Source organism: Corapipo altera, unplaced genomic scaffold (assembly GCF_003945725.1).
Source record: "Corapipo altera isolate COAL_440 unplaced genomic scaffold, ASM394572v1 56, whole genome shotgun sequence".
Lineage (NCBI taxonomy): Eukaryota > Metazoa > Chordata > Aves > Passeriformes > Pipridae > Corapipo > Corapipo altera.
The window spans coordinates 11,168,672-11,195,207 of NW_020884896.1; the positions used below are offsets into that span (position 1 = coordinate 11,168,672).

A 26,536-nucleotide genomic window follows, 5' to 3' on the forward strand; every position below is an offset into this window, starting at 1 on the left:
CATATGCTGGAAACAGAGCATTTCCAACAAAAACCTCAATCAGGCACAGAAACAAAGCAAACTGCAAAGATTTCATAGCTTATCATAGCTTATCAGGGTGAAGTTGTCTGACCAGAGTCACATGTTAGAAGAATACCTTAAAGGAAGCATTGGAGTATCATCCAGACCTACGCATTTCTTAATGGAGACACCGAGCAGCCAAATGATGTACGAACATGGAATCTGAAAGTCGTACACAACAGTCCATGGCCCTTATCCTGGTTTTGGGGCAACACTAGTTCCAAAGAGACAGTCAACAGCCTATATTAACTGTGAGGATAGTCTGTTTTATCACCTGCACAGCACTACCAGGACACCCAACATACGACCTTCAAACCCTCTCACACAAGTAACATTCTCTGTGCTCAACACCCAGCTGTGTCCCTGGCGGTCCCTATGGCTTTGGCATTCCTGTGGGAGCTGTAACTGACCACCACAAGAATAAAAGGCTGGCCATAGCTGAAATGGTATCAGCAGCAAATGAAAAAATGCCCAGCACATAAGCTTAGGGGATGTCATTATTTCAGCCAAAGAATTGAAGGAAGGCTGACGTAGCCAGTCCAAAGAAATGAACGCGAAATTCCGTGCCGTTTAATACAAAATTTCAGCCAGAGTCAATCTTTGCCTCTGAGTGCTGCCCCTGCAACTCAGGCCATGCTCCAGCTTGGATGGACTCACCAGTGGTGCCAATGCTGACTGCTGGACATACCTGCTCTCTCCCTTCCTACAGCACCCCAGGTTTGTCAACTCAGCATTGTCCAAAGTTTGCTGCACTTATTTCTAAGTAGTACAATAAACCAAAAGAGCAATGACAGTTTTAAGAGCTCCAGTGAACTATCAGAATTAAAAATAAATCATTCTGTTTCGGGGAATGCTGAGCCTCCTGGGTCTAGAAAGCATTTGTTTCTCTTCTCAGCCAGACATGGGAATTCAGCCTTTAGGATAAAGTATGGGAATTTTGATTGCCATTTCACTTCCCCCCACTCTGCCAACTCCCACTTCAGTTTCCAGAAATAGGTCTCTTCTACACTCAGAGAGCATATGTTTGAACAACATAATATGAAAACTACATCCACTGAAGTTAACCAGTGCAGAATGCTAACAGATATGGGCTTAAAGCAACTGCACCCTCGCCCAGGTCTGTTCTGTTTCATATATTGCCAGTTTATGCTGGCTCAGTATAAACCAGTGTAACCCACAGAAACAGATTTGATCAGTATTTTGGCAAATATAGGTGATTAAAGCAAGAGCCTGCTGAGCTGAAGATGTGACAAGCTACCATGATCCAAGCTCTCAGATGACAGACCACATTAACAGTGTCTCAGGAGCTGTGGATCATGATCAGAGAGAGAATTACAACACAATATCCCAGAAATCAAGAGTATATGTTAGTGTAATTAATATACTTCAATATTGATTTACTGGTGATTTTTTTCTAGAACCAGGCCTTGGGGTTCATATGGACTCAAATGTAAGCCAAACCACACTTGGAGCACTGATAATTTTCTGACACACTTTAATCAGTTACAAGGTCTGTACAGTACTGCATTACAGCAGCCAGTCCCTAACAAGTCAATAATTCCTTTCAGCACTTGGAAGTCAACCTAATTTCCAGGAAGTATCATCTCACAAGGGAAACAATTTCAAAGCTCTAGCTACAGCAAATTAAACTGAAGTGGCATCTGGGCAACTAGATAATATCATCAGTTAGCACTGCTCATTAGAGAAAGGTGAGAGACATCGTGCATGGATACCTGTGTATCCTGTAACATGACTAGAGGAGAAAAGATGGAATAAAGTTGAAGCAGTAATGGAAACCTGTGTTTATATAAAATAATACCATGCTTAACTTGAGTAAATAATTTACTAGTGTTGCTTTGCTCAATTATATGGTAGCTAACTTCTATTTTCCATAAGTAAGAAGAAACGAGACCTTTTGGTTTTGTTTTGAGGAGAGCGCATCTCCACTGTAAACCTCAGAGAACATTTCTCTTGCTCCTTAACCCATTCAGCCTTGGCCTTGCAACAGGACAGGTCCTTGTTAGCAGAAAATGGCTTATATTATTAACTCCTTAGTGTTATGATTACTTAAGGTATAGACATGATTAGGTAACACTCAATTAGAAATGTCACAAGAAGTCTTCATGTCTTCCTACAGCCAAAGGAGGTATTGCTAGAGGTATTGGTGGGTGAAGGAGGAAGAGCACACAAGAGGCTGCTCTGCAGAGATAACTTATTCCAGAGGTCACTGGAACCGTGACCACACGCAGGCTGAGCATGACCAACAACCACATCCAGCTCTGACACTGCTGCTCAGGGAAGGAAGACACAAGTAAGTGTGGAGTACAAACACTGAGGTGGGAGAAAACCAAAACCATCCAAAACTGTCACACACACATTTCACTGGTGACTGCACTGCTCTGGGGCACTTTCAAGTGACCATCTTTCAATGAGACAGGTGAGGCTGCTGAACTCCAAATGCACCTGCAGGCCCAGCACTGCCTACACTTACAGCCCCAGGCACCAAGTGCAACGTGTCCCAGATGAGGTGAACAACCCTCATGGACGGAAAAAATTCAGGAGAAAAAGCACGTAGCCACTGTGCTGCCCAGCAGACTGTAGACCCCTGCAGCAGCTGATGGTGGAGCCAGGACCACCCTGATTGGTGTGCCCCCAGCTCTTCTGTGGCCTCAGGCTTGGGGAGGAGGGCACCTGGACCACAGAGCAGCCAGGCTTGCCTGCCTTTGCCTGGCACCTCCACAACCTCATGAAGTGTCACACACAGTTTGTCTTTTAGCAAAAAGAGCTGCCTTCACCCACATGCATGAGTACTGAATTACCAACAGGGACCAAACACCTGCCTGAGGTTGGATGATATGAACGCACATCCCATCCCTCAGCCCAGACAATGACAGTAAGGTAAAGATCTAACTCAGCTGCTTTATAGATTGAGCTCAATTAGTCTGAGCAGTTCTCTTCTTCTTTATCATATTCCAACAGCTACCAAGATCAGTCAATTCTATAGCAGATGAAGAATGGTACATTACAATCCCAGCTCTCTGCCAGATTCTGCATACTCCAGGGCAATGGAGAAATCTGAAAAGTACAACAATAAAAACAGCAGAAGTTCCCACCATTCAAGACAACATGGTACATTTTTAGAGACTACAGTAGAACACAAAGGATCCTTGAAGACACTGGATTTATACAAAGGAGATGGGACATGCTCGCCAGCCAAGCAGCTGGGATGAAGCTGCTGATGGGATGGATGGAACAGACAGCCTCCAGCTGTCACAAGCTGCTGCAGAAGCCTGGGCTTGCCACATCTCCACTTTTAAAGGCAGCCCCAATTTCCACTCTTCTGATATTTTGCTACCAGAAGTGGTGGCCACCTAACTGCTGAGACCATGTATCTGTTACCAGCAGGCACCAAAAAGCATCTCTGCATTCTACTGATTTCAGCTCGTTCACAGCAGGACCACCAGAAGTCAGAGCTGTTTGGCACTGGGGCTGTCTGGACACATACACGGGCTTATTCCAGAGATGACAAACTGACAGTGCTACTGGAAGGCTGTGGGACTGCAGCTGGCTTGGTTGCATTCCTCGGTAGAAGAAAGCTCCACATTTCACACACACTGTCGGAGAGACTTCCAGCTAAAGCCACTAGTGAGTGACATTGTGTAAAACTTGTGCAACTCAGGTTCTCTGCAAGCCAGCTCTTTCTTCCCAAGACTTAATAGTTGTCATACTTTGCACTGACAATAGCAATGATGAGATCTGCAGAGCAACTTTGGATCAGAGATTTCTTTGCAGACACCTTATCTCTTCTCACAGTAGCCCGCACATACGCTTCCCTTCGACACCTGCCTGAGCTGCCTGCCTGAGAACACACACAGACTCCAGGACAGAGATCCTCTCCTTGCAGCAGACCAAGACTTGCTCCCCATCTAACTCAATCCAAGAGGGAAGGGCTCAAGCCACAACTTGAGCATGAACTACAAAAGTCTCCTGGCTCAGACCCACCTCTTTCAAAGCACTCCTGCCAAAGTGTTATGCAAACTTCTTCAAAAAGCATCCTGACTGCTTAGTTGCCCACCTCTACACCCCAAACTCAGTGCCAACTCTGGAAAGCCTCATTAATTATTTGCAAGATTGGGAATCTAAAGATACTTTTAAAAAGATTCAGTCTCCTAAGACACAAAAGCAAGTGAAAAAACACGTGCATCACACCAGTGATGGGGGTGGCTACTGTTCCTGGTTATCTCTGGAGGAGATCCCAGAAATAAGAAGCCCACAGGCTACACTGCCAGCTAAGACTTGTGGATCCCTATTTCCCAGGCTTTTTCTAAGACCTGTGCTATACTTTTATCCTAAGAAAATCCAAAGGGGAAAAAATCTTCATGCAACACTGCACAGTCTACCCAAGGAGGGGAAATACTGGCTTTTATTAAATTGCAAATGGCCAAGTTATGTTATGCGGGAATTTCAGTCTGATCCCATAATTCTGAGATATTTACTTCCAGACAGAGCTGTTTATAACCAAAGACAATGTTGCCATGCACCAAACCATCCTGAGACTTGCTTTCTATGGAATTCTGCCCAGGAAGAAAGCAATAGGTCAGTGAGGGCGGAGGGAATGTACTTTAGTAAGTCTCAGCCCTTGTCTTTTGAACTTCAGACCAACCCAGCACATCTCCCAGGCCTTCCCTCCACAGCATCCTGCTACACTGTGGGTCCTGCACTGACCTCCACTCCTGCACCCCAGCTCATGGTAGCAATGGGAAGCCAATCTCCCCCTGCAGCAGGAACTACTGTATTCACCTCCTCCAGCGACAGCTGCTCTCCCACCCAGCCTGGCCAACCAGCCCCAAGCCAAACTGCTCCCAGTGGTGCCAGCCCTGGTTGTTCTCTCTATGGGCTGTGGCCGGAGCAAGAAGCCGGATTTGGACCAAGGGCTCGGCCCCACAGAAGGAGCACGTGCAGGCACTGAGCCAGCACTGCTTTGCTGCAGCTTCTCAAAGGGCTTGGCTCCTCTGGCCACCCTTAGCAACTTGTGTTTGTTTTGGAGGCTTTTCCCTTCTAAAGCTCTGCTCCCTGGGTTTAAGTGAATTTAGTATTTTATTTTTTTAAAAAATAAGAACTTTGGGTACTGGGAGATCAGCATCTTCCTACTGAACGCTTCAAAACAGATTTTTCTTTTGTGAACTTTTACAGACATTCCTCCAGTTCACACAAGGTTTTTAACCAGGCACTGTAGCACACAGCAAGAACTTCCCAAATTTAACCCCTCTTCTTCACATTGCAGCACAGCTCTTGCAATTGAAATGCCTTCTCTCAGCTACTACCAGGGAAACTGCCAGTTCCGTAACACTTCTTCCCTATCCAGACCCACGACAGAGCCATATAAGTGGCTCCAGCCCAGAAACGGGCTGTATTGGCACCTCCACTAGCAGCTCTTTGGGGCAAGGCCCTGTCAGACACGTCTCTGACCCACTGAGCTGTGCTGACAGGTTGCAGTACCAACTGGACCAGTCTGTCTTGTCTGTTGATCTGAGAGAAAAGCACAAATGACTCAGCTTTTAAGACGAAGTAAACAATAATATGCAGGTCATCAAACTGGCTGTGTGACTGCAGGATTCCAATTTACTTGCTGGGTCTGGATCTGTGCTTCAGCCAGGCAGCTTCAGACAGGAACACCTATGCCCTAGGTGCACATGCTCTGCATCATCTTTAATGACAGGTGCACCTCTTATTTTTGGTTCCCCAAGATGTCCACTACAGCTCTGGGCTCTCTGGTTGCTATTGCCTGAAGATGCACTTCCCTGCCTTAGATGAATCCTTCCTTTCCAGAGGGTACAGCAAATTAGAGTTTACAAAGACTTCTTAACAGAACAGCATGCCCAATTTCCCTGACCCAGGCAGGATGGTTGCAAGCATAGCACTGACCATTGGTTAAGGAGCTTGGGATTCAGGTCCTGGATTTGCCATAAAACCTTAAGGGGTTCAGTTGAGTCACTAAACCCTTCATATGTGCTGTATGTTGAGATGGAAACGCTGAGGAGTAAGTATGCAGCTGAGCAGGCATCCAGAACTCAGATTTAAAAGCCTTGTGGTGCCTTGCTGTGCAGACCTGCAGAGCCTGGGTGACATGAGCTTCCCAGTTGCCTGCTTGCCCCCAGTCCATTGTTGCTGCTGGGAGCTGAAAGAGCCAGCCATGTGTCTAAATAAAGCAGTACAAGCATTTTTGCATAGACACTCCCTGTGTTCCTGGGCTGTGGGTGTTCAATGAAAGCGATCAGTGACAACCCACGAACAATAAACTCATTCACATGGTACCTCCGGCCCCAGCCCAGCATGGCACACGGAGCCCACGGCAGGGAGTGGAGAAGGTGTGTGAAGGAAGGGCAGCAAGACTGACTTACACACTGGAAGATACCACAAGGGTAAAGGCTCATGCCCTGCCAGGAGCACTCCAAAAGCAGATGCTCAAAGGCTCAGAGCTTGTGAGCTAGCTTTTATCCTTTTTTTTTTTTTTTTCCGGAAGAAAGTTTCTCTCCTAGCTTCAGGAGCAGGGCTCTTGGCAATTTTTGGTAGTTATACAGATGGAGCACAGACCCTAGAACAGCAGGGCTACAGGGGTATTGTCCCACTGCTCTTCACTGCATGGATCCCTGCCCCTTACTCGCAAGAGATGAAGCAAAACTCAAAGACTATTTTGGGGATAGCAAAAGAAGCACCCCAAACCTGGTAGTTACACACAAACCCCCCCAAGGGCCACCACTGCTCATCAAATGGAGCTGAAGTCAGCATCCCTCCAGCCTCATGCCCATCTGCAGTGAGCCCGTCCTGGTGTGGAGAGCTCTAGAGAGCCTCATTTGTGCCCAATACAAATCACAGCATCCTCATGTGCCCTGTTTAAATAAGAAACGCAGCTGTGCTAGAGGGACAGAAATACTACACTGGCACAGGTGACAGTGTGTAGGATGGTTTGGAAGGGTGGACATGGCAGATGTATAATTGAGTCAGGCTGTGGTTTCAGTTACATAAAAAGGTTTCATGTCCTCAATCCCTGCAGAGTAAATAACTGCACTTTTGCTGCCTATTCCCCAGCAGAATGTGGGGAGTGTGTTCCATTCTCCAAAACCAATCAGGGTCACTCTCACAGAAGTGAGAGTTACTGTATACTTTACGAGGTTACGCATTACATTAATTTTCATCTGCATTTAAAAGAATGCTCAGCCTGGCAGCTGAAAGTTGTATTGGATTTGGCACAGAGCAGTACATTGCCCTGCTTTCTCCAGTTGCCACACCAAGACAATGAGCTAAACACAACAGCTGTGTGGATGATCAGCTGAGGAGAAACCACATATGTCTGTACAGAGACATGGGATCATGTTCATATGAATCAATCCATTTCCGACTCTGATTAACAAGAGTTTATAAAGGGCCTCAGATTGCTACCAGGCTAGGGCTCATATATTTTATTCATGTCTCCACTTTGCAGTTTAATCCCAAGCATATATATCCCTGTATTTGCAATAACTTGTTAAAAAGTACACGTGCCGAAGCCTCGAACACTCACCTCCCTTTACCCTCCCAGTTAAAACATGTTAACTAGCAAGAAAACACTCCTTCTTTCTACCATGTCTCTATTTTAATCCTTATCAACACTAAACTGTTGGCCTCTGTTAAGAAGACCACCTCTCCTCCATGGGCAAACAACGCTCATCTCTGTGGGGGAGCACTGCAAACACTACTGAAGACCCACCTTAAGAGATATGAAACTTGTATCTTTGCTCAACAGAGATAGTAAAACATGAATGCCAAACACCTTTCTTTGAAGAACTGAGCTGCAAGTTGCTCTGATTTCCATTACAGAGCTCTAACACATTAAAAATACAATAATAATCTTACAAATCTCTCAAGGCTCACACCACTTGACATTTTAGACTATGAGCAAAGGGCTGCATCACAGGGAATCACTCGCGACTGTGGTGACAAGGGCTTGGTCTGAGAGGACTTGAAGGGATGGCAGATAGATAAAGGTGCCACCAACATACCCCTCATCAGTAACAGCACATTCAGCACATCTTCCCCTCCAGGAGTCTGGAGATGGCTGGTCATGGACCACCCAGCCATGTCTGATAAGCATGGCAAGGAGTAGGCAAGAAGCCATAGTGCCCCTGTAACAGGGAGCACAAGATGGGACGGCTGCCATATGCAAAGGCAAAGCACATGAGAAGAAAGCCAGAGAACACTTGCAGAAAACAGAGGAGGAGCAAGAGATAAACAGCTCTGTCTTTGTCACTACACAGCTGTGGGTACAGTGACCACCCCCACTCACAGCTGCCCTCTGCAGGTCTCCCTATGTCCCCTTGGGTTGTTGGGTCTGGTGCTCCTTATGCCTCACATATACTTCCTAATGACAGAGAGAAGATGGATTTTTAAATAGCATCTTCACCAACAGAAGGCACTCTAAAGAGTGTCCTGACAGAAAAATCCCTACTGCACGTGAAGATCATCCTTCAGAGCTTAAACAGCGTAATAAGAGTCAAGACACAGTGTCTTCCTGTGCAGCTGGCCTTGCAACCTCATTTGTAGTCACTGGGAAAGGAAGCCCATTCCCAGGAGAGTTTCACAATTCCTCCTTCACTTCCCACCATGCAAGTCCAACAGCCCAAGCGATTCCCACTCCACTGGTATCACCCTGCTGGCCACTAGACCCAGCTTCCCATCCCACCTGGCCCTGCACACTCCACCCATCCAGATTCCTGTGGCTGTTTCACTTGCCATTGAAATAGGAGAGACACCTCCTGCACGTGCCAGGTTAGAATCCAGATTAATGCACATCCCTACCTGTGTTTAAAGGAAAGAAAGTCTGCTGTTTTGCTGATGCTTGCAAGCTTAATTTCTTAAGTAATAGGAGAGATCTTGCAGTCAAATTCCTGTTCCCCAAACAACAGGCTGTTGTTCATTGCACAACAGCCCTGTTTGATTGAGTCTGTGCACCTCTATCATTACAGGATTTCTCTGCACAAGCACTCTGCCTGAACCATGGCAGCAACGAGTTATCCCCACCAGAACAGACACATATCCCTCTGTGCTTATTAATAACAACTCACTCCTCTGCCTTCTCCACCTGCTCCTCAGGGCTCCCAACTCCCACATGTTCTCCTCCAGCCCAGCCCTTCCCCTGCACCTCACCAGCCCCAGTGAGTCCAGTTACACCTCCCACCCACTAACCAAGCTGTGGCCACCACCTGTGGCTGCCCCCCCAGGGCTGGTGATGCCTTGGTGCCTCGTTAACACCCTCCCTCTCCCATGCTCCCAAACTCGTTACCACTCACACAAAAAGCACTGGCAAGGCTCTGCGATCAGTTGCGCTCGCTATTCATTACACATGTGCAGAACACATCCCTGCTGCTCTGAGGAAGCAGTGTGCATATTTAGAGAGACAATATACAAAACATAGCTGAATCCTAATGAATCTACTGCTTTACTACTGGAACTGAATGGAATTGTGCAGACCTTGCCAGTAGGAGGGAAAAAAAAAAAAAGACCACACAATATTTGACTTGTAATATAATCTTTAGCATCGCTTTTGCAGTACATTACTATTGTGCTTATCAGGCCTGTAAAGTATCAATTACAAGAAAGAAAAGGATCAAAATGCAACAGGCAGCACAGTGCCAGCCCTGTCAGAATACTAAAGTCAAAAAACCACAGTCCTGGCAAAAATTAACTTCGTACAGTATGATACCTCGACAAACAAAGTCCCCACCAAAGCAGGATTAAGGAACAAGGGCTATTAGTTCAGATGCATCTACTATGCCTAACCAAACCTTCCTGGTTTGATGGTAACAAGTCCAAATGAGGTCAGGCAGGAATACATCTGTTTAGTACCAAGTTCCATACTTAAACGTTCAAGCTCCATGAGGAGAACAGCCATTACAAGAAGAGTCACATTTCCTCTCAACAGGTAAAATTTACTGCAAAGTTACTCGGTGCTACACAAGTGCTGGATCTGCCTCCTCCAGGTGAAGCTTTTATGCACCAGCAGGAGCAGAAATCACAGAGCACCCACACGCATCTGAGCGCCACCTGCCCGGGCACCTCGCCCCACCTCCTCCCTCCTCAGCTGGCAAGGAGCGCTCAGGTTTGAGAAGTGTCCAAGAATGCCCATAGCAGCACGGACCCGAGATGCGCCAATCTCGGTGATTGCGACCAAGCGGCATCACAGAGGAAGCGCCAGAGCCATTGATTGTGGGGAAATAAATGGGCTGTGGGTGACAGCCAGCCTAGATGAGACCTGCCAGAGAGAAAGCTGGGAGCTGCTCGCCTGCCCTCTCTCTAACCACCAAAACTATTTGCGTTTAGACAACAGGACACTCAATGTCGTGCCTGTTCAGCCTGGGAGGGTTGGAAGTCCGCGAAGATGAGCGGTTTAGGGTGAAAGACGAAGCCGGCAATGTCAGACAACTGAGCGGCTGCAGAAAACGCAACAAGACGCTGCTTTTAAGTGACAAAAAAAGGTCCCGATCTGTGAATCGGATAAAACGCGAAGTTTCTCCACATCTCCCTCCCTCCCTCCCTGCCCGGTGCCCGGGACAGGTACGCAGAGACTTCACATCCCCGGGCGGGACCCGCCCGCGCTGCCCCGCACCTTCCCCGCGGCTCCCGCCGCCCGGTCTCACTCGCAGGGACCGCTCCCCCTCCATCCCCGAGCTGATCCCGGCCCCACTTGCGGGGACCTCGATCCCTGGCCCCACTCCCGGAGACTGCCTCCCCTGGGAGCCGGCTCCCGTCCCTACTATCTCCCCGCCTCCTCCTCCTCCTCGGATCCGGACCCTCTCCCTCGTCGCCCGGTTCCACTCGTGGGACAAACCCTCCCCGACCCCCGGAACTGCGCTCAGGCTTCACTCGCGGGGACCCCTTTTCCTCGCAGCTGATCCCAGTCCCACTCCCGGGAAACATCCCCACGGGAGCTGCCCCCCGCCCGCCACATCCCACCACCGTCGCGGTTTCCCACTCGAGGGAACAACAGTGTCAATGGGTCTGTCGCCCCCCAGGACCACCACACCTCTCTCCCTCCAGCGCCGCCCCCGCAGGTCCCCGATAACCCCCCGGCGGGTCCCGCGGGACACGGACACGCGTGACGCCTCCGTCCCCTCACCTTTGTATTTCTCCATGGGGGTGCAGCGGGGCCGTAGCCCAGCGGCTCCCGAGGGCTCCGGGACACGGCACTGCCTGCGCTCGGCTCCGCTCCGCTCCCGTATCCTCCTGTTCCAGCAGCGCCGGCTCCCCCGGCCGGCCCGGGGCGCCCCGCCCGCGCTGCCGCCCCGCCCCGGAGCCGCGGAGCTGGCCGGGATCGGCGCTCCGGGGTGGGAGCCGGTCCTGGGGCTGGGATGGAGAGCTGGCGCTGGGGGGCGGACCCTCTCCGTCGGCCGGTCCCGGGGAGCGGAGCCGGGCTGGGGCCGGTGGCAGGAGAGGGGAACCCCGGGGTGCCGCGCTGAGCCCGTGGGTGGCTCCTGGGGCTCCTCGCTGCTCCCCAGCGCTGTACCGGGGCGGGGGTGCCCTGCCTGCTCCCCGTGTTCGGGATGGTGTGTGCTCCGGATGCAGTGGGACTTTGGGCGCATTCAGAGAAGAGCGCTGGTTATCCCAGGATAGCCGTGTGTGGTCCCGGTCGTTCTCAGTGCCAAGACCCCAGGCAGGAGGCTCCCGGGGACCCACCTCCTCGTTGCACTGGGCTGGCAGGCTGAAAAGTTGGGTTTTCCTTCCGCCTTCCCCGGGGCAGCTGTATCCCAAAGCCAGTGAACTTGCACTCTCCTTTCCAGCTACTTTATTGAGGATTCCTAGTGGGACCTTCCTCCCGGACAGAGCTGATCTCACAGGAAAATGTTCCTCTTCTTGTGTTCCAGTGACATTTTTGCTGGACTTCCACCACGACAGCCAGACCTAGCATGTCCAAAGTGCACAAATAATAACACATGGACAAGTGGGCATCCAGTCTGACCTCATAGGGCACAGGTGACAATCTGTCTTCAGGACAATATTTCAAAGACATTGCAGGGATTTAATGTTTATCTCAATAATGAAAGTACTGGAAGTTACAATCGGCAAGGTCTAGGAGGGTTATAGGGGAAATTTTCTCTTCAGAATTAAACTGTCACTGTGAGGAAAAGGGAGCCATTCCTGCCTATTACAGGGCCTTTATGGCAAGGTGCCTAACTGGAGTGAGCAGCTCCACCATTCCTGAGGAAAAAAAATACAACCATTACCTAGAAAATTAACTGCTCTCCTTGGGAGCTGAAAAACAATGAAGCTCTGCATCATTCACCAGAGCTGCATCCACTGGCTCTCTGTGTGAGCATCTCGTCCTCCCTCCACTGGAAGCCAATGGTCACACCAGGGTCACACCAAGATCACGTTGTTAAGATTAATCCTCATCCTGCTGCTTTGACCCCCTTTGGGGTCTGGGCAGAACAGAGCTTGGGCCTGTCTCAGGATTGAAAGTATGGGCAGGAATGTGGTGGTGTGGCCTGCAATGGAAATGAACCTCTTCCTGCAGAGGGCAGTAAACAGATGGGTGGGTTCCCCAAAGCTCACAGCCCTTGCACGTGGACTCTGCTATGCAAGCTGGGTTCTTGGCCATCAACCTACGTCTAAAGAGCCTGGAGTACTCAAAAGTGGCAATTTCCACATACCTACCTGAGTCAGATGGTAGGGGGAGCATTATTGTTTCTGTGAGATATCAGGGTCATGGTGTCAGCAAGGAGAGTTAGACAAAGCCAATGAAAGGCTCGCAGAAAAAAAATCTGTATTTCCTAATTTTTGGACCTGTCAGCCCACAGACCATTGACATCTGTGGTCCAATGCAGACTTGGGAAAGGTTACTGCTGTTTATGTAGAAAAAAACCCAAGCCTCCATCATATGGCTTTTCTTACATTTTCTGAAAATAGCCATAAGCAGTTTCTCTTGGCTCACATGGAGAGTGAGCAGCCAGGCTGGAAGAACGCTGCCCTGCCACTCCTCAGGTCCCTGTGTGCCCCTCCTGCCCCCACCCTCCCAGGCAGTACTTGGCAGGGAGTACACCCTGAACAGGATTTGTGTGGCTGGTGGAACTGGAAAGTGACTTGTGCCACACAGGAACTTTCCATACAAGAACAAAATTAGATATTGCCACTCAAAGAAGCTGAGACTGGAGCATCTCCCAGCTCTTACCAGTACATAACCACCGCACAAAGAGACAGGCAAGCCAAACACCTGAACCATCAAAGCCAGCAAGAAGATAGAAGTCTGCAATGATGGGAAAAAAACAGGTTAAATAAATATGTCTGTCATGTAGGAATACTTCTCTCAGAGCAATTTCCAGATACTTCTGGGCTCTAGCTTTTAAAATCTATTAGGGCAGGCCCTGGTCTTGCAAACCTTTGACATGTGACTGTATCTTGAATCAGATGAGCAGGCATTATGAACTCAGCAGGAATAATTAAGGATAATACCAGTTAAACAAACTAATTAAAGATGATTTGAAAGATCAAGGCATCAGATACCTGTGATTCCTGTCTTCAGGATCCAGAGCCTTTACATCCCCTGCTTGTCCCTTCCTTCCCCTCCCATGATAAGGATGCTCTGGAATCCCAGGACTGCTGGTTAGGCCCATGGCAATTGCTGGGCAGGTGACAGTGGGACAAATAGTAATGCCAGAGGAATACAAGTTCTTCCTGTTTGCCCCCTTCCTCTTGCAGTAGGAAGTACCTAAAATACTTTGGAGTATTCTTTTTTCAGCCGGGCTGTTGTGTTCTGAGGTTTAATAAAACTGGGAAATACTCAGACCCTGATTAGCATGAGGAATTAATATTCCCAGTGTTGGTGCTAAAGTCTAGGTGTTTGCCACTGTGCTCAGCTAGAGAAAACACTTGTAAACTGGTTTTCTTGCTGGGGCTTCTTGAAGCCAATAAAATAACAGCCATCTACCTGTGCACCCCTGTATTCCTTGCTTTTTTCTTGCTTATTATTAGTGATGCTTATTAGTGATGCTTATTATTAGTGATGACTCAGGTGTGACAAGCCTTGAGGGCCAAGCTCGTCCTATTCAAGTCTTTTTTTATGGGGCTGACGTCCAATCCTTCAGCACAGAGCATCATACTATAGATTACATGGTTTAATACTTTTTTCCCCTGGATATTCTTTCTGTATTAATAGGTAATCTGGCTGCTAGTGAGATTGGCATCTTTGGTTAAAGTTCTCAAGTACCCTGCTGTGTCTTTCAACTGATGTAATTCTGCTTCTCTGGCCTTACATCCTGTCATTTTAGCACTTTTGATTCCTGTGAAATAGAGAAGGAATCAAGTATAAATTTAGAAGCCTAAATAAAGCCTATAAACAATTATAATAATTTGCTAAATACCTTGTGCAGAAGCATGATCCTAATCCTCTCTTTTATCCACAGGTGATGTTAAATGCTTTTCTTCTTCCCTAAATATTGACACTAAGCAGGTGTATATTGCTTCATTAATTCTATTGATGTTACACTTATCATTTGCATCAGCAAAATCTTTAATGTCTATATTTGTCTAAATCTATAATATTACTTTCTTCTCTTTGGTTGCATTTGGCTTGCTTTTCTCCTGGTTTAAGCATGCGTTTTTTCACAGGGCTCTTCTTTCTCTCTTCCCCATTTTAACAGCTTATCAAAGCTGTTAAAATCTAGTCCAGGAGTCTACTCAGCAAGACTTAGCTCAGCCAGAGGTAAAGTGAACTTTCTTTTGTTAAGCTCCTGAAAGATGGGAAGTTGTGTCAAATACTCCATGTGTGCAGGCACCTGGAGGACAGATAGAGAAATAAGATGGCTTGGTAGACAAGGGTTATCAGGGAGATGTGATCAGATCAATGGTGGTGCACTGGTGTCCTCTTTTCTTCCAAATATCATCACAGGTATCCACTTAGATAAGGGTGTAACATCTCTGTGGACAGTTATGGTCAAGCAGGAATAAAACTATTCCAGAAAGATTTGACCAGAGGTGAGTTTTGTGACAGATCTGAGACTAAAGATGCGGTGTGTCCTGTAAAATGCCAAGAAACCAGGAAGGCAAAGGCTTCTTCACTTTGGCATCCCTGGATGCAATGTTGTCATAATCTGAGGGTAGAGAATTCCTTTTCTCCATATGTGGATCCCTCTGAACAGCAATGAAGCTTGTGGATCCACCTACAGCTGACCCAACAAAACAACACTGCTATCTCTGAGAGGGAGAAGACTTTCTCCTCCCCCTGCCTCTGGCCAAATGATCTCTCTCTTCCCAGTGTCATTTTCCTAGATATTAGACCAACTTCTGTGCTGAAATGGTTGAAAACTAAAAATTCTTCTCCCACCTCAGGAGGACGAGTTGGGTTGCAGTAGAGTCAGGCAGGACTGGGACAATACCAGGTAACTGGCAAGCACCTTCAGCTGGATGGAAGGAGGAGACCACATGAGCATGTCCAAGCAAGCAGGTGAGACCTGGGACATAGCTGGGGCTAGATAAGTGTTCATCAGTCACAAGCTGAGCTGTCTCCTTGATAGTCCTCCCTGATCTTCCTTCTAGGTGGGAGCATAGAGCAGACACTGACAGGAGTTCAGGATCTTCATGGCGCTCTCATCAATGTCTTTGAATTCTGATCTGCTGAATCCTGCCTGTCTTACAGATTTTCTGATTTAAGGGATAAAGGGAATAGTTGGTGTTGGAAACTTGAACAGAGTCCTCTGCTTATTCCCCAGGGAGGTTCAAATAGATGAACTTTGCTAACTGTCCTGATTAATATGATCAAAGACTCAACACTCCATGCTGAAACTCTGAGCCACCCAGGCCCTGGGAACATGGTATTCTATCTGGGGCTGTACTAAGTTACATTGCCACGTGGCTTACTGCAGAAACATGTTAAAGATCCTGGGCTACCTGCTTAGGAGCATGAGGAGCAATCTTTCCCCAGAAGTAACCTTTATGAAGGCTTTATTGAAGACTACACTGGTTCCTTGATTCCAGGAAGGCACAAGGAGCTTGCCAGGGTTCAGTCAGTGAAGATGGGTCAGTGGGACAGCATGGTTGTTCCAAGCAAAGCCACTCCCCGGAAAAGGACTAAATACTTTTGAAGAACATGAATCCTTCATCCCAGATAATTTGCAAGTATGCTGTCTATGGGTATTTCTTTTAAGGACTTTCTTCTTTCCTGTGAAGTGTTTCATGATTCTAGCCATAGAAGAAATGGCCAAATTCTCCCCCAGCTGAAGCTGGCCTTACTTAGACTGGTGTTGCTCCATTGACTTCTGTCCGGCCACTTCTGACTTTCGCTGATGAAAGGCAAGACAATCAACTCTAACACAAACAGCCTCAGAGCTGTTTAGCTGCTCAGCTATACAAAAGCTTCATCACTGATACATTCCAGCAATGTTTTGGATTCTCTCAGACATTAACAGTTTCAAAAGAGCATGGCTGGGAAGAGGGTAGCTGGAGGGAGGGGGGGGATTTCCCGTTAAGGACAGCAGGACCAGATGTTTTTTGATGAGCTTGTCTTGGCTTCCCATTCCTTGACATTTCCTTTTCAGTTGTGGAGTCCAAACTGCTTGTAGACCAAATTACAGGGAGCCCTAATAGCATGAATTGTTTTTTTTCCCTCAACAGATAGAACACCTTCTTCTGGCCAAAGGATGAGACATGCTGACCAGACAGTGTGCTCAACAGCTACAGCATTTGTTCCTCCTTGAGTCATTTCTTCCTTATACTTATTTTCTGCTCCAGACCCTCTACCCCCTCCAGAGAAGCCCCTTAGCTTTCCTTTGACAATGTTCAATATCAATTAAAGGAGTCCAAAGCATTCGTTGTTCCCCTTCTCTCCAGCCTCACATCAGCAGACCTCATGGGTTATCAATGCACTGTATTACAGCACGTAACACTCACAGGCACCACAGGACATGGCTGTCAGCTTCCTAAGAGTCTCTGAGACAAATTTCTGACACATAATTAGCCATGTGTGGTGGTGCATCTCCCCCTCCCCCTGGGCCTCTGAAATGCTTGTTAGGCCTTGGCCTTGCTGAAGAGCACCTGGGCTAAGCTCCTCTTGAGCTTGTCAGAAACGTGGTCTGTTCCCAGGAACTTGTGCTGTCTAACGAACTCCTGGTTTTTTTTTAAAAAACAGCCTTGGAAACTTATTTTTCTTGCCTGAATAACAACTCAAGTGGAATGATGTTTTTGTTATCAAACTTTCAAAGAAAGTTACTCACCTGAATTGTGGCCAGGATGGAAAATCACTACAAGTAAAACCAAGTCTTTTGTGACGCTATAAACAGCGGTCCTAAGAGACACCCTTTGAGCTCTCCTGGACCACACTGGGCTGTGACCAGCACCACCCTCTGAGTGGGGCCTCTCAGAGCTAGTGAACTCTCATGTTTGCTGTACCTTGAGGACCATCACCAAATGCTGATAGAGCGTGGGCTAATACCCCCACTCCTCGTGGCTCAACCCTTCACCTGTTGAGAAGATGCAAAGGCATCCAATGTATTTCACTGAATTCAAGGAGACTTTTTTCACAGGTATATACCTTGTACAGTCTCTTTTAAGTCTACGCATGTGGGTATGAATATGCTATGCTGATGTACTGATGTAGGAATATTGCTCTCTTAGATTCTTAAGTACTTCGGATTTGTAAGTAAGTTAGGTCTGTGAGTTACTGTTGTGCTTATAGTAAATTCTATTTGAATCTTTTGTTAAATTGTTTAACTCAAGCTATTGATTAGGTGCTGTTAAGTTTAAGTGCTGTTAAACTTTTAGGACTAAACTATTGATCAGTTCTGGGGCTAAGTTTGGCAAGGGGGTCCACTCTGACTCAATGGAAGGATCTCCCTTATTCTTTTTTATCCTTACTCCTTCCCCACCTCCCCACCCCAGTCTCCACGTTGATAATTTTTAGAGTTGATTTTGGTTTTAGATTGACTGACTTTAGATCATAGTTTGCTTTTTCTCTGTGTGCATTAACCATCTAGTAAGTAGTAGAGTGAACATTGCCAACGAACTGTAAATGACCTTAAAACACTCATTCATGACACCATGGTACTAGTTTTTGAGGGGATAAGATAGGAAATCATGACTTTCAGCTGAGAAAAATATTAGAAACTTCATTCACACTTATGGAATTCACCAGTAAACCAACACTGAGCAAAATCTCTCCCAAGCTGGAAGAAAAAAAGCTGTGTGGACTATCAAGCTGTCAATTGAGGATTCGCCTCAACAGAGCTGAACTCTTCACACCTTTCAGCATAACTAAAATTTAGCCAGGTGAGAAGAAAAACTAATTTTATGAAAATATGGGAAAACTTTAATTTTTACATCTTGCTACATTTTCACTGGGATTTTTTTAAGCCTCCCTCATCATCACTGCAAACTGTAGCCTGATGTCAACTGTGAGCTCGCAGAAGGCTATTTATTCTGGCATTTTCCCAAAAAGAGTGGTTTTTCAGTCCACAGCTTTTCTTTAGGCCTAAACCACTTCTACTCAGTTGAAGTTAAGAAGCAGAGTGTCTATGGTCAGTACTGCTGAAGTGGGCAAGGGGAAAGAGCGAGTACCTCTGGTCCACACAGGAGAGCACCAACAAACTGCTGTTTGTTTCAGTGGAAGCTGAGCACTATGGAGAAGTCCAAGTTTCCTTCCCTGCTATTAATATTAGATGTTAGAATGTGTCAAACTACCTGCCAAAGTGGGATTGACTACCAGGTAATATGTTTCACCCATGTCAGTTGAGTCTTTCACCTTTTTTTTTCGTTCCTGTGAAAAGAGATTTAATTAAGAGTCAAGAAATCTGCCTCAGTAAATACCAAAAAATGCAGTTTCCCTTTTTGCACGTAGAGCAGTGGAGCTGAATTTCCCTTGCCTTCCCAACTATCATTAAGTATTCTGTTTAAATAGGCCAGCTTCATGCCATCTATAATGAAGTTATAGTGTATTGCTCTGTTATGAATGATGAAGCTGTTGTGTCCTACGGGGAGAAAAATCGCTGTAATCCAACTTTCCTTTTGAAAAGGCCTAATGTATCCACATGAGATCTTCTGGCAGAGACAACTGAGAGAATATAAATAGAAGCTTAAAAGAAGAAGGAGGGGAAGGGGAAAATAACTCCAACAGGGCTGTGTAGCTGAAATTCACAAGTTTAATAGGAAGATGGATGACTGAAGAGCCTGTTCTGTGACACAATTAGGACTTTATGTAGGCCTTTTTCAATTATTTGTAGCTGACAAAATATCACACAAAGGCTATTTCACACTGCAGGCCAGGTGCCCAGAAATGGGCTTTTTGGAGGCGGGAGCAACTGGGAGAGTCGCCCAGGGGCACAGGTCACTGGGGTCGCCACTGGCTAAGTTGGGCAACAATGTGCATCAACTCACGTACAAGTGGCAGGAGTGAAGAGTGTCCTGCAATGCCTGAGGCCCTATACACTCAAGCCATCATCTCCCAAGGAGCAGAGAGTTGCAGCCACAACAGATGGTGTGGGGTGGGAGGTGACTGCAGAGGTACATATGGTCCATCTGGGATGCACCTTGCTCGTCCTCTCCAGAGACAGACACAGCAAGAGGATGTGTGGGTTTCTGCCACAGGAAGAGGTTTCTGCTAATAGACAGTTCTCAGAACTGAAGTTATTATAACAAGAGGTCTTGTCTGGGAGTCTGTTCTGTCCCCTACTCACTTCTTACTGGCCACCCACCAAATATTATTGTTGTTGTGGCACTTAGTTCTCAGCACAAAGTGACTGTAGTTCAACCACCGTGGAACATTTCTTGAAATAACCTGCATGTGTTTTCAGACAGGGTTCACACCTCCAGTGGCTTCAGTGCTGTAGCTTAGGCAGGTGACATAAAGCAGAGGAGAGGTGATGATATGGTGAGCTGCAGAGGCTTTAGTATCTCACCAGAGACTTGCAGAAGATCTTACCAAACCTTCAGACTTCAAGTGTCTTACATTTGTTTTGGTTTACTCCATTCCACAGTGAGCTAGTCTAACTAAGGTACTTCAATTCAGGCTGAAAATCACTGCGGAGGGCAGGGCAAATTATTAGTAAATTTAGTTTATTTTAGTTTAGTTAATTTGGGATGAACTTTCCCGGGTATTCCCATAAGGAGAAGAAGTCAAATCCTGGGACCTATAGGGGAGTTAATACTGCTTTGGTGGAACTGTGGTGGGGCAAGGCCAAACCTGTGGGATCAGAGACAGGGAGTCTGCCAGGCAAAGATAAAGCAGAGGTAATGGGCATGTTTGTCCATATGTAACAATTTGATTGAGAAAAGAAAGACGAGATAAGGGGGGCAGGATTTGTGGAGAATGGAGAGTCATGGGAATGTCCCTCCTGGAGGAAAGTGGCTCCCAGTGGCAAGAGTAGAATGGGGGAGCAGCAAAAGACAGGTATCCTTTAGCCAGTGTTAGCCCTTACTAGGACAAGATTGCCTCTAGGGATAAGTTCTGCTGAGGGCTCATTCTTGGCTCCAGTCTTCAATGGGCAGTTTACAATTTCATTTGAAGACTCAGTAATGCGGTCACCATGGGGATGGGGCAGAGCCCTCCGTGTGCCCACAGCTGTTGTGATTCAGGGCATTCTTCCACTACAGCCTCCACAGTGCCTCTCTGGCCCTCAGTGGGACTGGGAATGGCCAGGGTTACCTGGCAGGATAGCAGTGGCTGTGACTTCAGCTTACATGTTGTGGACGTGCGTTGCCAGATGTGCTTTCAAATTATTTAAAAACATGTTGCCACTGAGTGGTAATGCCTTCCCTCATCCCTTCCCTTATGTCAGCATTGACAACAGGTTGGCTGTATGTCGAGGCTGATGGGCTTGCTGATATGACTAAAAGCTCCTCATTTTTTCCTCACAGGGTCAGTTTTTCAGCGAGCTTTTCCCCCCAGTCAGACGGGTGATCTCCCTGCCCTAGTGGTACCTTCATTGTCACTCAAACTGGCCAAACACAGGAAAATTCTCCAGAGGGTCCTCTGTTGGGATTTCTCTCAAGGGAGAAAGAGCACAAACATAATTTTCAGGAAGCTGAACAATTAGTTAATTACAGAAAAGCCAAACTTTTAGTGCCAAGAGGTCAGAGCAACATCAGAGCATTGAAGTGTTATGCTCTGGGCTGCCTGAGCACCACGGCACCCCATTTATCATAGATTCACTTATTGATCCAATATTTATTGCTCTCAACAGAAGTTTATTTTAAATTACCTGCTATTGTTTCACAAACCTAGCTTGTAAGAGGATTACTTTTTTTTTTTTTTCTGGAAGGGAATAGTTAGAGGGAACAGCAAAAGCCAAAACATAAAAATAAAACACACACTTTAAAATGATTCAAAATATCAAACATTGGCTTCCCTCCTCCCACAATATCTGCGCTCTTAAATGCATCATTGCAAGGGGAATTATTCATGTAGGCTCATCAATAAATCTTACTTAAGTCCTTTATATTGCAGTCTTCATTCATCTAGCTGCAACTCCCCTGTAAACGATAATTAGGGTAAGAGCTAACTGAGATACCACAGAGTTTGCTCCTGGCAGTCATTGAACATCCAGAGTATATCAAGGCTGTAAAGTAGGCATTTCTCAGCAGCAGTTCATTCATTGTAAACCCTGATTCAATTATTACCTTGTCTCCTGTTGCACAGCAAACACTTTGGTTCACATAAAGGCTCAGCATTTGTCAATGAATTCCTTGAATGGATTGAGCTGCATTTTGTTTTCTCTGTGGTATCTAGCCTAAATCCAGAAGAGTCAGCCAAGGGGGAGCCCTGTTTCCCTCTGGCAACCTTACTAGGCTAGTCCTGCAGAGAAGTTTAGTTCTATCATCAACTCTTCCCTCTAATACCTGGTGTTATGGGGGCTGGGGTAGCACAAATAATGGAAATAGATAAAAGATTTACTCCAAATGTGGAGACCCTGAGCAGCAAAATCAGCCTTCAAATCTGTCAGTCTGTTCCTGCCAGACCTGCCTCACCTTTTGATGTTTCTTCTTCATTGGCTGCCCAGGGACACACTATTAATTTACATCCAGCCCTTTACTCTTGCCAACTGTGAATACTGGGAATTTCACAAAGAAGAGCTTTACTCTGTAGAGACCATCTTCTCCTGACTTATGTCCAAACAATTGCCACAGTTTTAGCAAAGACATTATAATAACCACCAAGTGTGCCTAGCAGGGCTCGGTCCCAGCTTCTGCCCTGAACACTAATGTAGCACAGACTGTAGGGCTCTCAGAGCTCAACCAGCTCACCCTCCACCCCCACACCCTTCTTCAGGGCGTCTCTTCCCCAACCTCACAGGGAAATGGAGACTCTTTAACTTAGCAAAGCCACTTGCAGAGGCAATATTACAAGGACAATGCAAAACTTTTAGAGCTCTTTCCAGTTACCCATACAGTGTGACCCTTGGCCCTCTGGCCCACAGACCTTGCCCCTGTGGTTCCCCTCTTGACCAGAGTCTATTAAGGCAAGTGGCAGAAATAGGCAAAAGCTTCTGGCCACACTTGCCAAAGCATTGTTCAATCAAATGCCTTACTGGGGCTTAACCTGCCTCACAGACTGGAGGGATCCACAGGACACATGTTAATTCCCTCTAGCAAAACCAGACCACAAAGGGTATGAGGGAAACCTGAAGGCTAGAGAATTTCAATGACTTGCCCAAGTTCAGAAAGCTGAAAACATTGAACTTGTGTGTCCTGACTTGCTGTACAGCCACAAGACAATGAGGAATACCTAAAGGGGAAAGACATTGGTGTTTCATCCCCTTGCACTTGGGCATAGTCCTGGAGTGAATGGAACAGTGGCATACAGGATAACATGACAGTACAGTGGCTCTCCAAGAAAGGCCAGTCTGCAACTGGCTTCCTTTGCCAGCAGAACAGCCCCCTCTCCAGAAGATGCATGTTGAAGGTGGGATTTAGTCCACCTCCTCCCTTCCCTCTTTCATTCAAGGGCAACAGCTGAAACACTCCTGACTTTGAAAAAATACCCGACTCCAGCAATGTGAATGAAGAGGGGTTTGGAGATGATACCCTTCTTAATTGACTACTTAGTTACCTAAGGTGCAGAGCTACTGCTGGAGGTGAAGGAACCAAGGGAGGGCCACCAACTGCCCTCTCTGCCAGGGACTTGAGACTGTGATTTCATGGCACACAGACTGCAGTATCACTGGTAGTTTAATGTGTTCTGCTCTAAGTCTTTCTTAAGACCCTGCTGTTCACTTGTGCCCACCCCATTTTTCCTGCCAGCACAACCATTCTGGGAGGCCCCTGCTTAACTCAAAGCAAGGAACTGACTCAGTTAAAAAAGAATAAACCCCCAAAAACCAACAATGCTATGAAATGAAATAAAAAGTAAAAAATGTTTTTTTAAGCAGGATCAGTTCCCAAATGTCACTGAGAGCGACCCCACAAGCAGTCATGCTGACATATCTGATGGCAGGAAAAAGCTGTGGGGGCGTGGGAATACCTTAAGCTCACTGAACAGCCACCCAGTGCTTTGTCTTATGAAATCACAGCTCGTGGAGAGACTGCGCTGTGCTGTTTTCCTACTCCCCCTCTCTTCCTTCCCCCCCCGAACCCTTGGGCCCCTATCACTGCCATGACTACATCCAGCCCGGGATGTACATTTTAATCTGCAGTGTGTATATAAAAGAGAGCTGGAAGCAGTGGCTGTCTGAGACCCACCTGACCTTTGGATGTACAGCAAACTTCCTGTTCCAGAGCTGCCGGCTCTTTAATCTCCCAGTCTTTAAAAAATAAAAGTGAGCCTATGTGAAAAAATGCTTTGTAATGGGAACTCCTGGAACAACTTTTCTCTCTTGCCCTCTGACTGAGCCATAGAAAACAGTAAATATCTCTCCCAAGAGTCCTTTTTTTACAATAGAAAAATGTCAGGCAAAACTGAAGTTTCATTTCCCAGCCTTGGACTCAGGAGCAGACAGGCACAAAAGCTACAGAAAAATAAAACAGCAAGGGGGAAAAAACCTCCCACTCTTGTTAATTCAGAGTTTGGGGAGAGTTTTGGTGGAGAATAAGAGTCTTTTGGTGGGGAGCAAGTCACACTTGGGAACTGAGTCTCTCTTCTTGCAGGAGGAAGTGGTCTTGGGCTATACTTGACAGCAAATTAGCACTGACATTTGACTTGTTTTGATCTAAGTTATTTACAATGGCATTATCTGTATATTTTTTACATGCTGTGAAGATTCCCATTGCCAGATGCCTTGCGATGGCTGTAGGATGCAGTGCATTCCAGAGTCATTACTCAGGGGTCATAAACCTCGCATAATTCGTGGGGAGGAGGGGAGCAGGGAAAAATGGTCTAACAATTAAAAAAAAAAAAGAAACCCTGGACTTAGATTTCACTGGGCTTGTGATTTTAACTGGAGCGAAATTAAAAACGTGCTTAGGCTGGCTGGCACTGTCACACTGTGGGGCTGACGACTGGAATGGATCCTTGTGAATTTGCTCTACGTGGAAGTGCAGTCACAGTGAAAATATTCCCAATGCTCTGTGCTGGGGGAGGCTGTAATGGAGCAACTGCTCCTTTACACTGGGTCAGTGATCCTCAGCTGGGGATTGCTGCTTAGGATCTCCAGAGCTTGGTCTGGCAGGACACGTCCTGGGGCTGGCACTGCATTGTAACTGCTGCTACAGGGAGGGACCCGACACACAGGTGGTGGATTTTCAAGAGTGCAAATGATTCAAAAGGGCGACTTTGGTTTGGGGTTTTTTTTTCTATTGTTGGTAAACTTTCAAGAAAAGTTCCAAGGCCAAATCACAGACCTACACTTGTGTTCTTTTAAGCAGGTACTTCATGGGCAGACCTTCCTTACTTCCTAGAGGTGTGAAGATGCCCAGGGAGGTTAACAGGAGATGCCCAAGGAACAGCTAACATGGAAGTGCTTGGAGGCTGCAAACTGGTAGGCAGGGAATGGGGTCCTGCCCTGCAGAGCAATGAGGAAACCTTTCCATGACATCTGGCTGTCCAGGGGAAGAGGAAATAAGCAGCATAAAACATTTTTAAAGAAAGGTCTCAGGCTCTGTGTTTGCCTTTCATATAAATAAGGAGACATTTAAAAAATCCCTGTGTCTTCCTAACTCCCTGGCTGAGGTTTGCCCAGCACTCCCCACCAGTAACCTGCACAGAAGCACGTGCTGTCAGCCCAGGTTTGCTCACAAGAGACAAAAAATCCTGAAGTTTCTCAGAGCCGATCCTAAAAAGAAGAGGATAGAAAATGGGTTATTATGCCCTCATTCATAGCTGGTCTGGCAGCTCCAAGGGCTATGAAGTGCGCAGGCAGGAAATGTCTATAAACATGGAGGAAATAGAGAAAGGAGGGCTACTGGAACACACATGCCAATCTGCTGAAGTCCATGGGCTATGCCTGCTGAAAATAAGACCATTAAATGTTCAAAGCAAAGGTCATCTCCACTGTGCATGCACAAATTGTCCAGTTCAGGATTAGGGCTATTCCAGCTATGCCCTGCAGCAAAACAGAGAGCAAAAACCTGTGTTTAAATACTTCACTGGAGTGATGCTTCCGCCCTTCACTGAGTTGTATGTCCAGAGTTGTAATAAATGAATCTGATTTTCTGATTTTGACTTGATTTTGTCCCACTCACAGCAAAAATACAATCTCTGGAGTAAGCAATACAAAGAAAGGAAGCATCTAACTGACACCAGGTCATTTTGCTGGATTTATCTCTTCTGCAACTTCCAGCACACTTACAGCAAAAATACAGGTATGGCCTGGGAAGTGAATGGGGCAGATATGAACCTTGCTGAAGGCTAACTTCCTGGTGGTGTTGAATTCCCCACCTCTTGCTCTCCAAGCAGGAACCTGAGTCTCCATCTCATCTGAGACTCAGTCCTTAAGCACTCTCAACACATTGAAGTAAAACCCTGGGGAACCTGTACATTTGCTGTGTGAGAGAACCTGTGTAGAGATTTCCTTGAATGGCATCTTCCCCCACCTTCCACACCCAGAATAAGGCTAGGCAGGTTTAAACTCCAGGTAATTAAGCAAACACCTAACTTTAAATACTAACACATGTAAATATCTTTCCAAGATGTGTCTAACATTTAATATGAATTTGCAAGGATCAAGAAAGGAAACCCTTTAGCCTTTGAAGCTGACGTAATAGCTAGTTGACCTTATTGATATCTCTAGTAATTTTAAACCATAACTGACAACAATACTAACACTTCTGTGTGGTTTGCAAGAACATCTATTTCTGGTGGCTTAGTTATGAGAAGCCTTGTGTCAATTTTCAAACCTTTTCTCATAGTTTCACAGAGTTTCACTGTAACTGTTATGTGTCTTGCTCTGGTCATTCATATCTCACCTCTCTGTGAGAGAGAGGTGTGCTGTTCCAAAACAGCACACCTGTTTTGGAAGAGGACTTTGATATAACTCTGCAAGATGAAAAAAAACCAAACAAAATAAATGAGGCAACGTGAATCCAGAAA

General features: G+C 46.5%; 1 protein-coding gene across 4 annotated transcripts in view; it reads right to left on the reverse strand.

The window, feature by feature from the left end:
- AFAP1L2 (actin filament associated protein 1 like 2) overlaps positions 1 to 11,350 on the reverse strand; it is a 69,731-nt gene extending 58,381 nt beyond the window's left edge. For all 4 annotated transcript variants that reach the window (XM_027648185.1, XM_027648184.1, XM_027648183.1 and 1 more), the window contains exon 1: positions 11,213 to 11,350. In XM_027648185.1, the coding sequence (XP_027503986.1) occupies positions 11,213 to 11,228 (16 nt within the window). In that variant the 5' untranslated portion in view covers positions 11,229 to 11,350. The remainder of the gene's footprint in view (positions 1 to 11,212) is intronic.
- Positions 11,351 to 26,536: the final 15,186 nt, after the last annotated feature.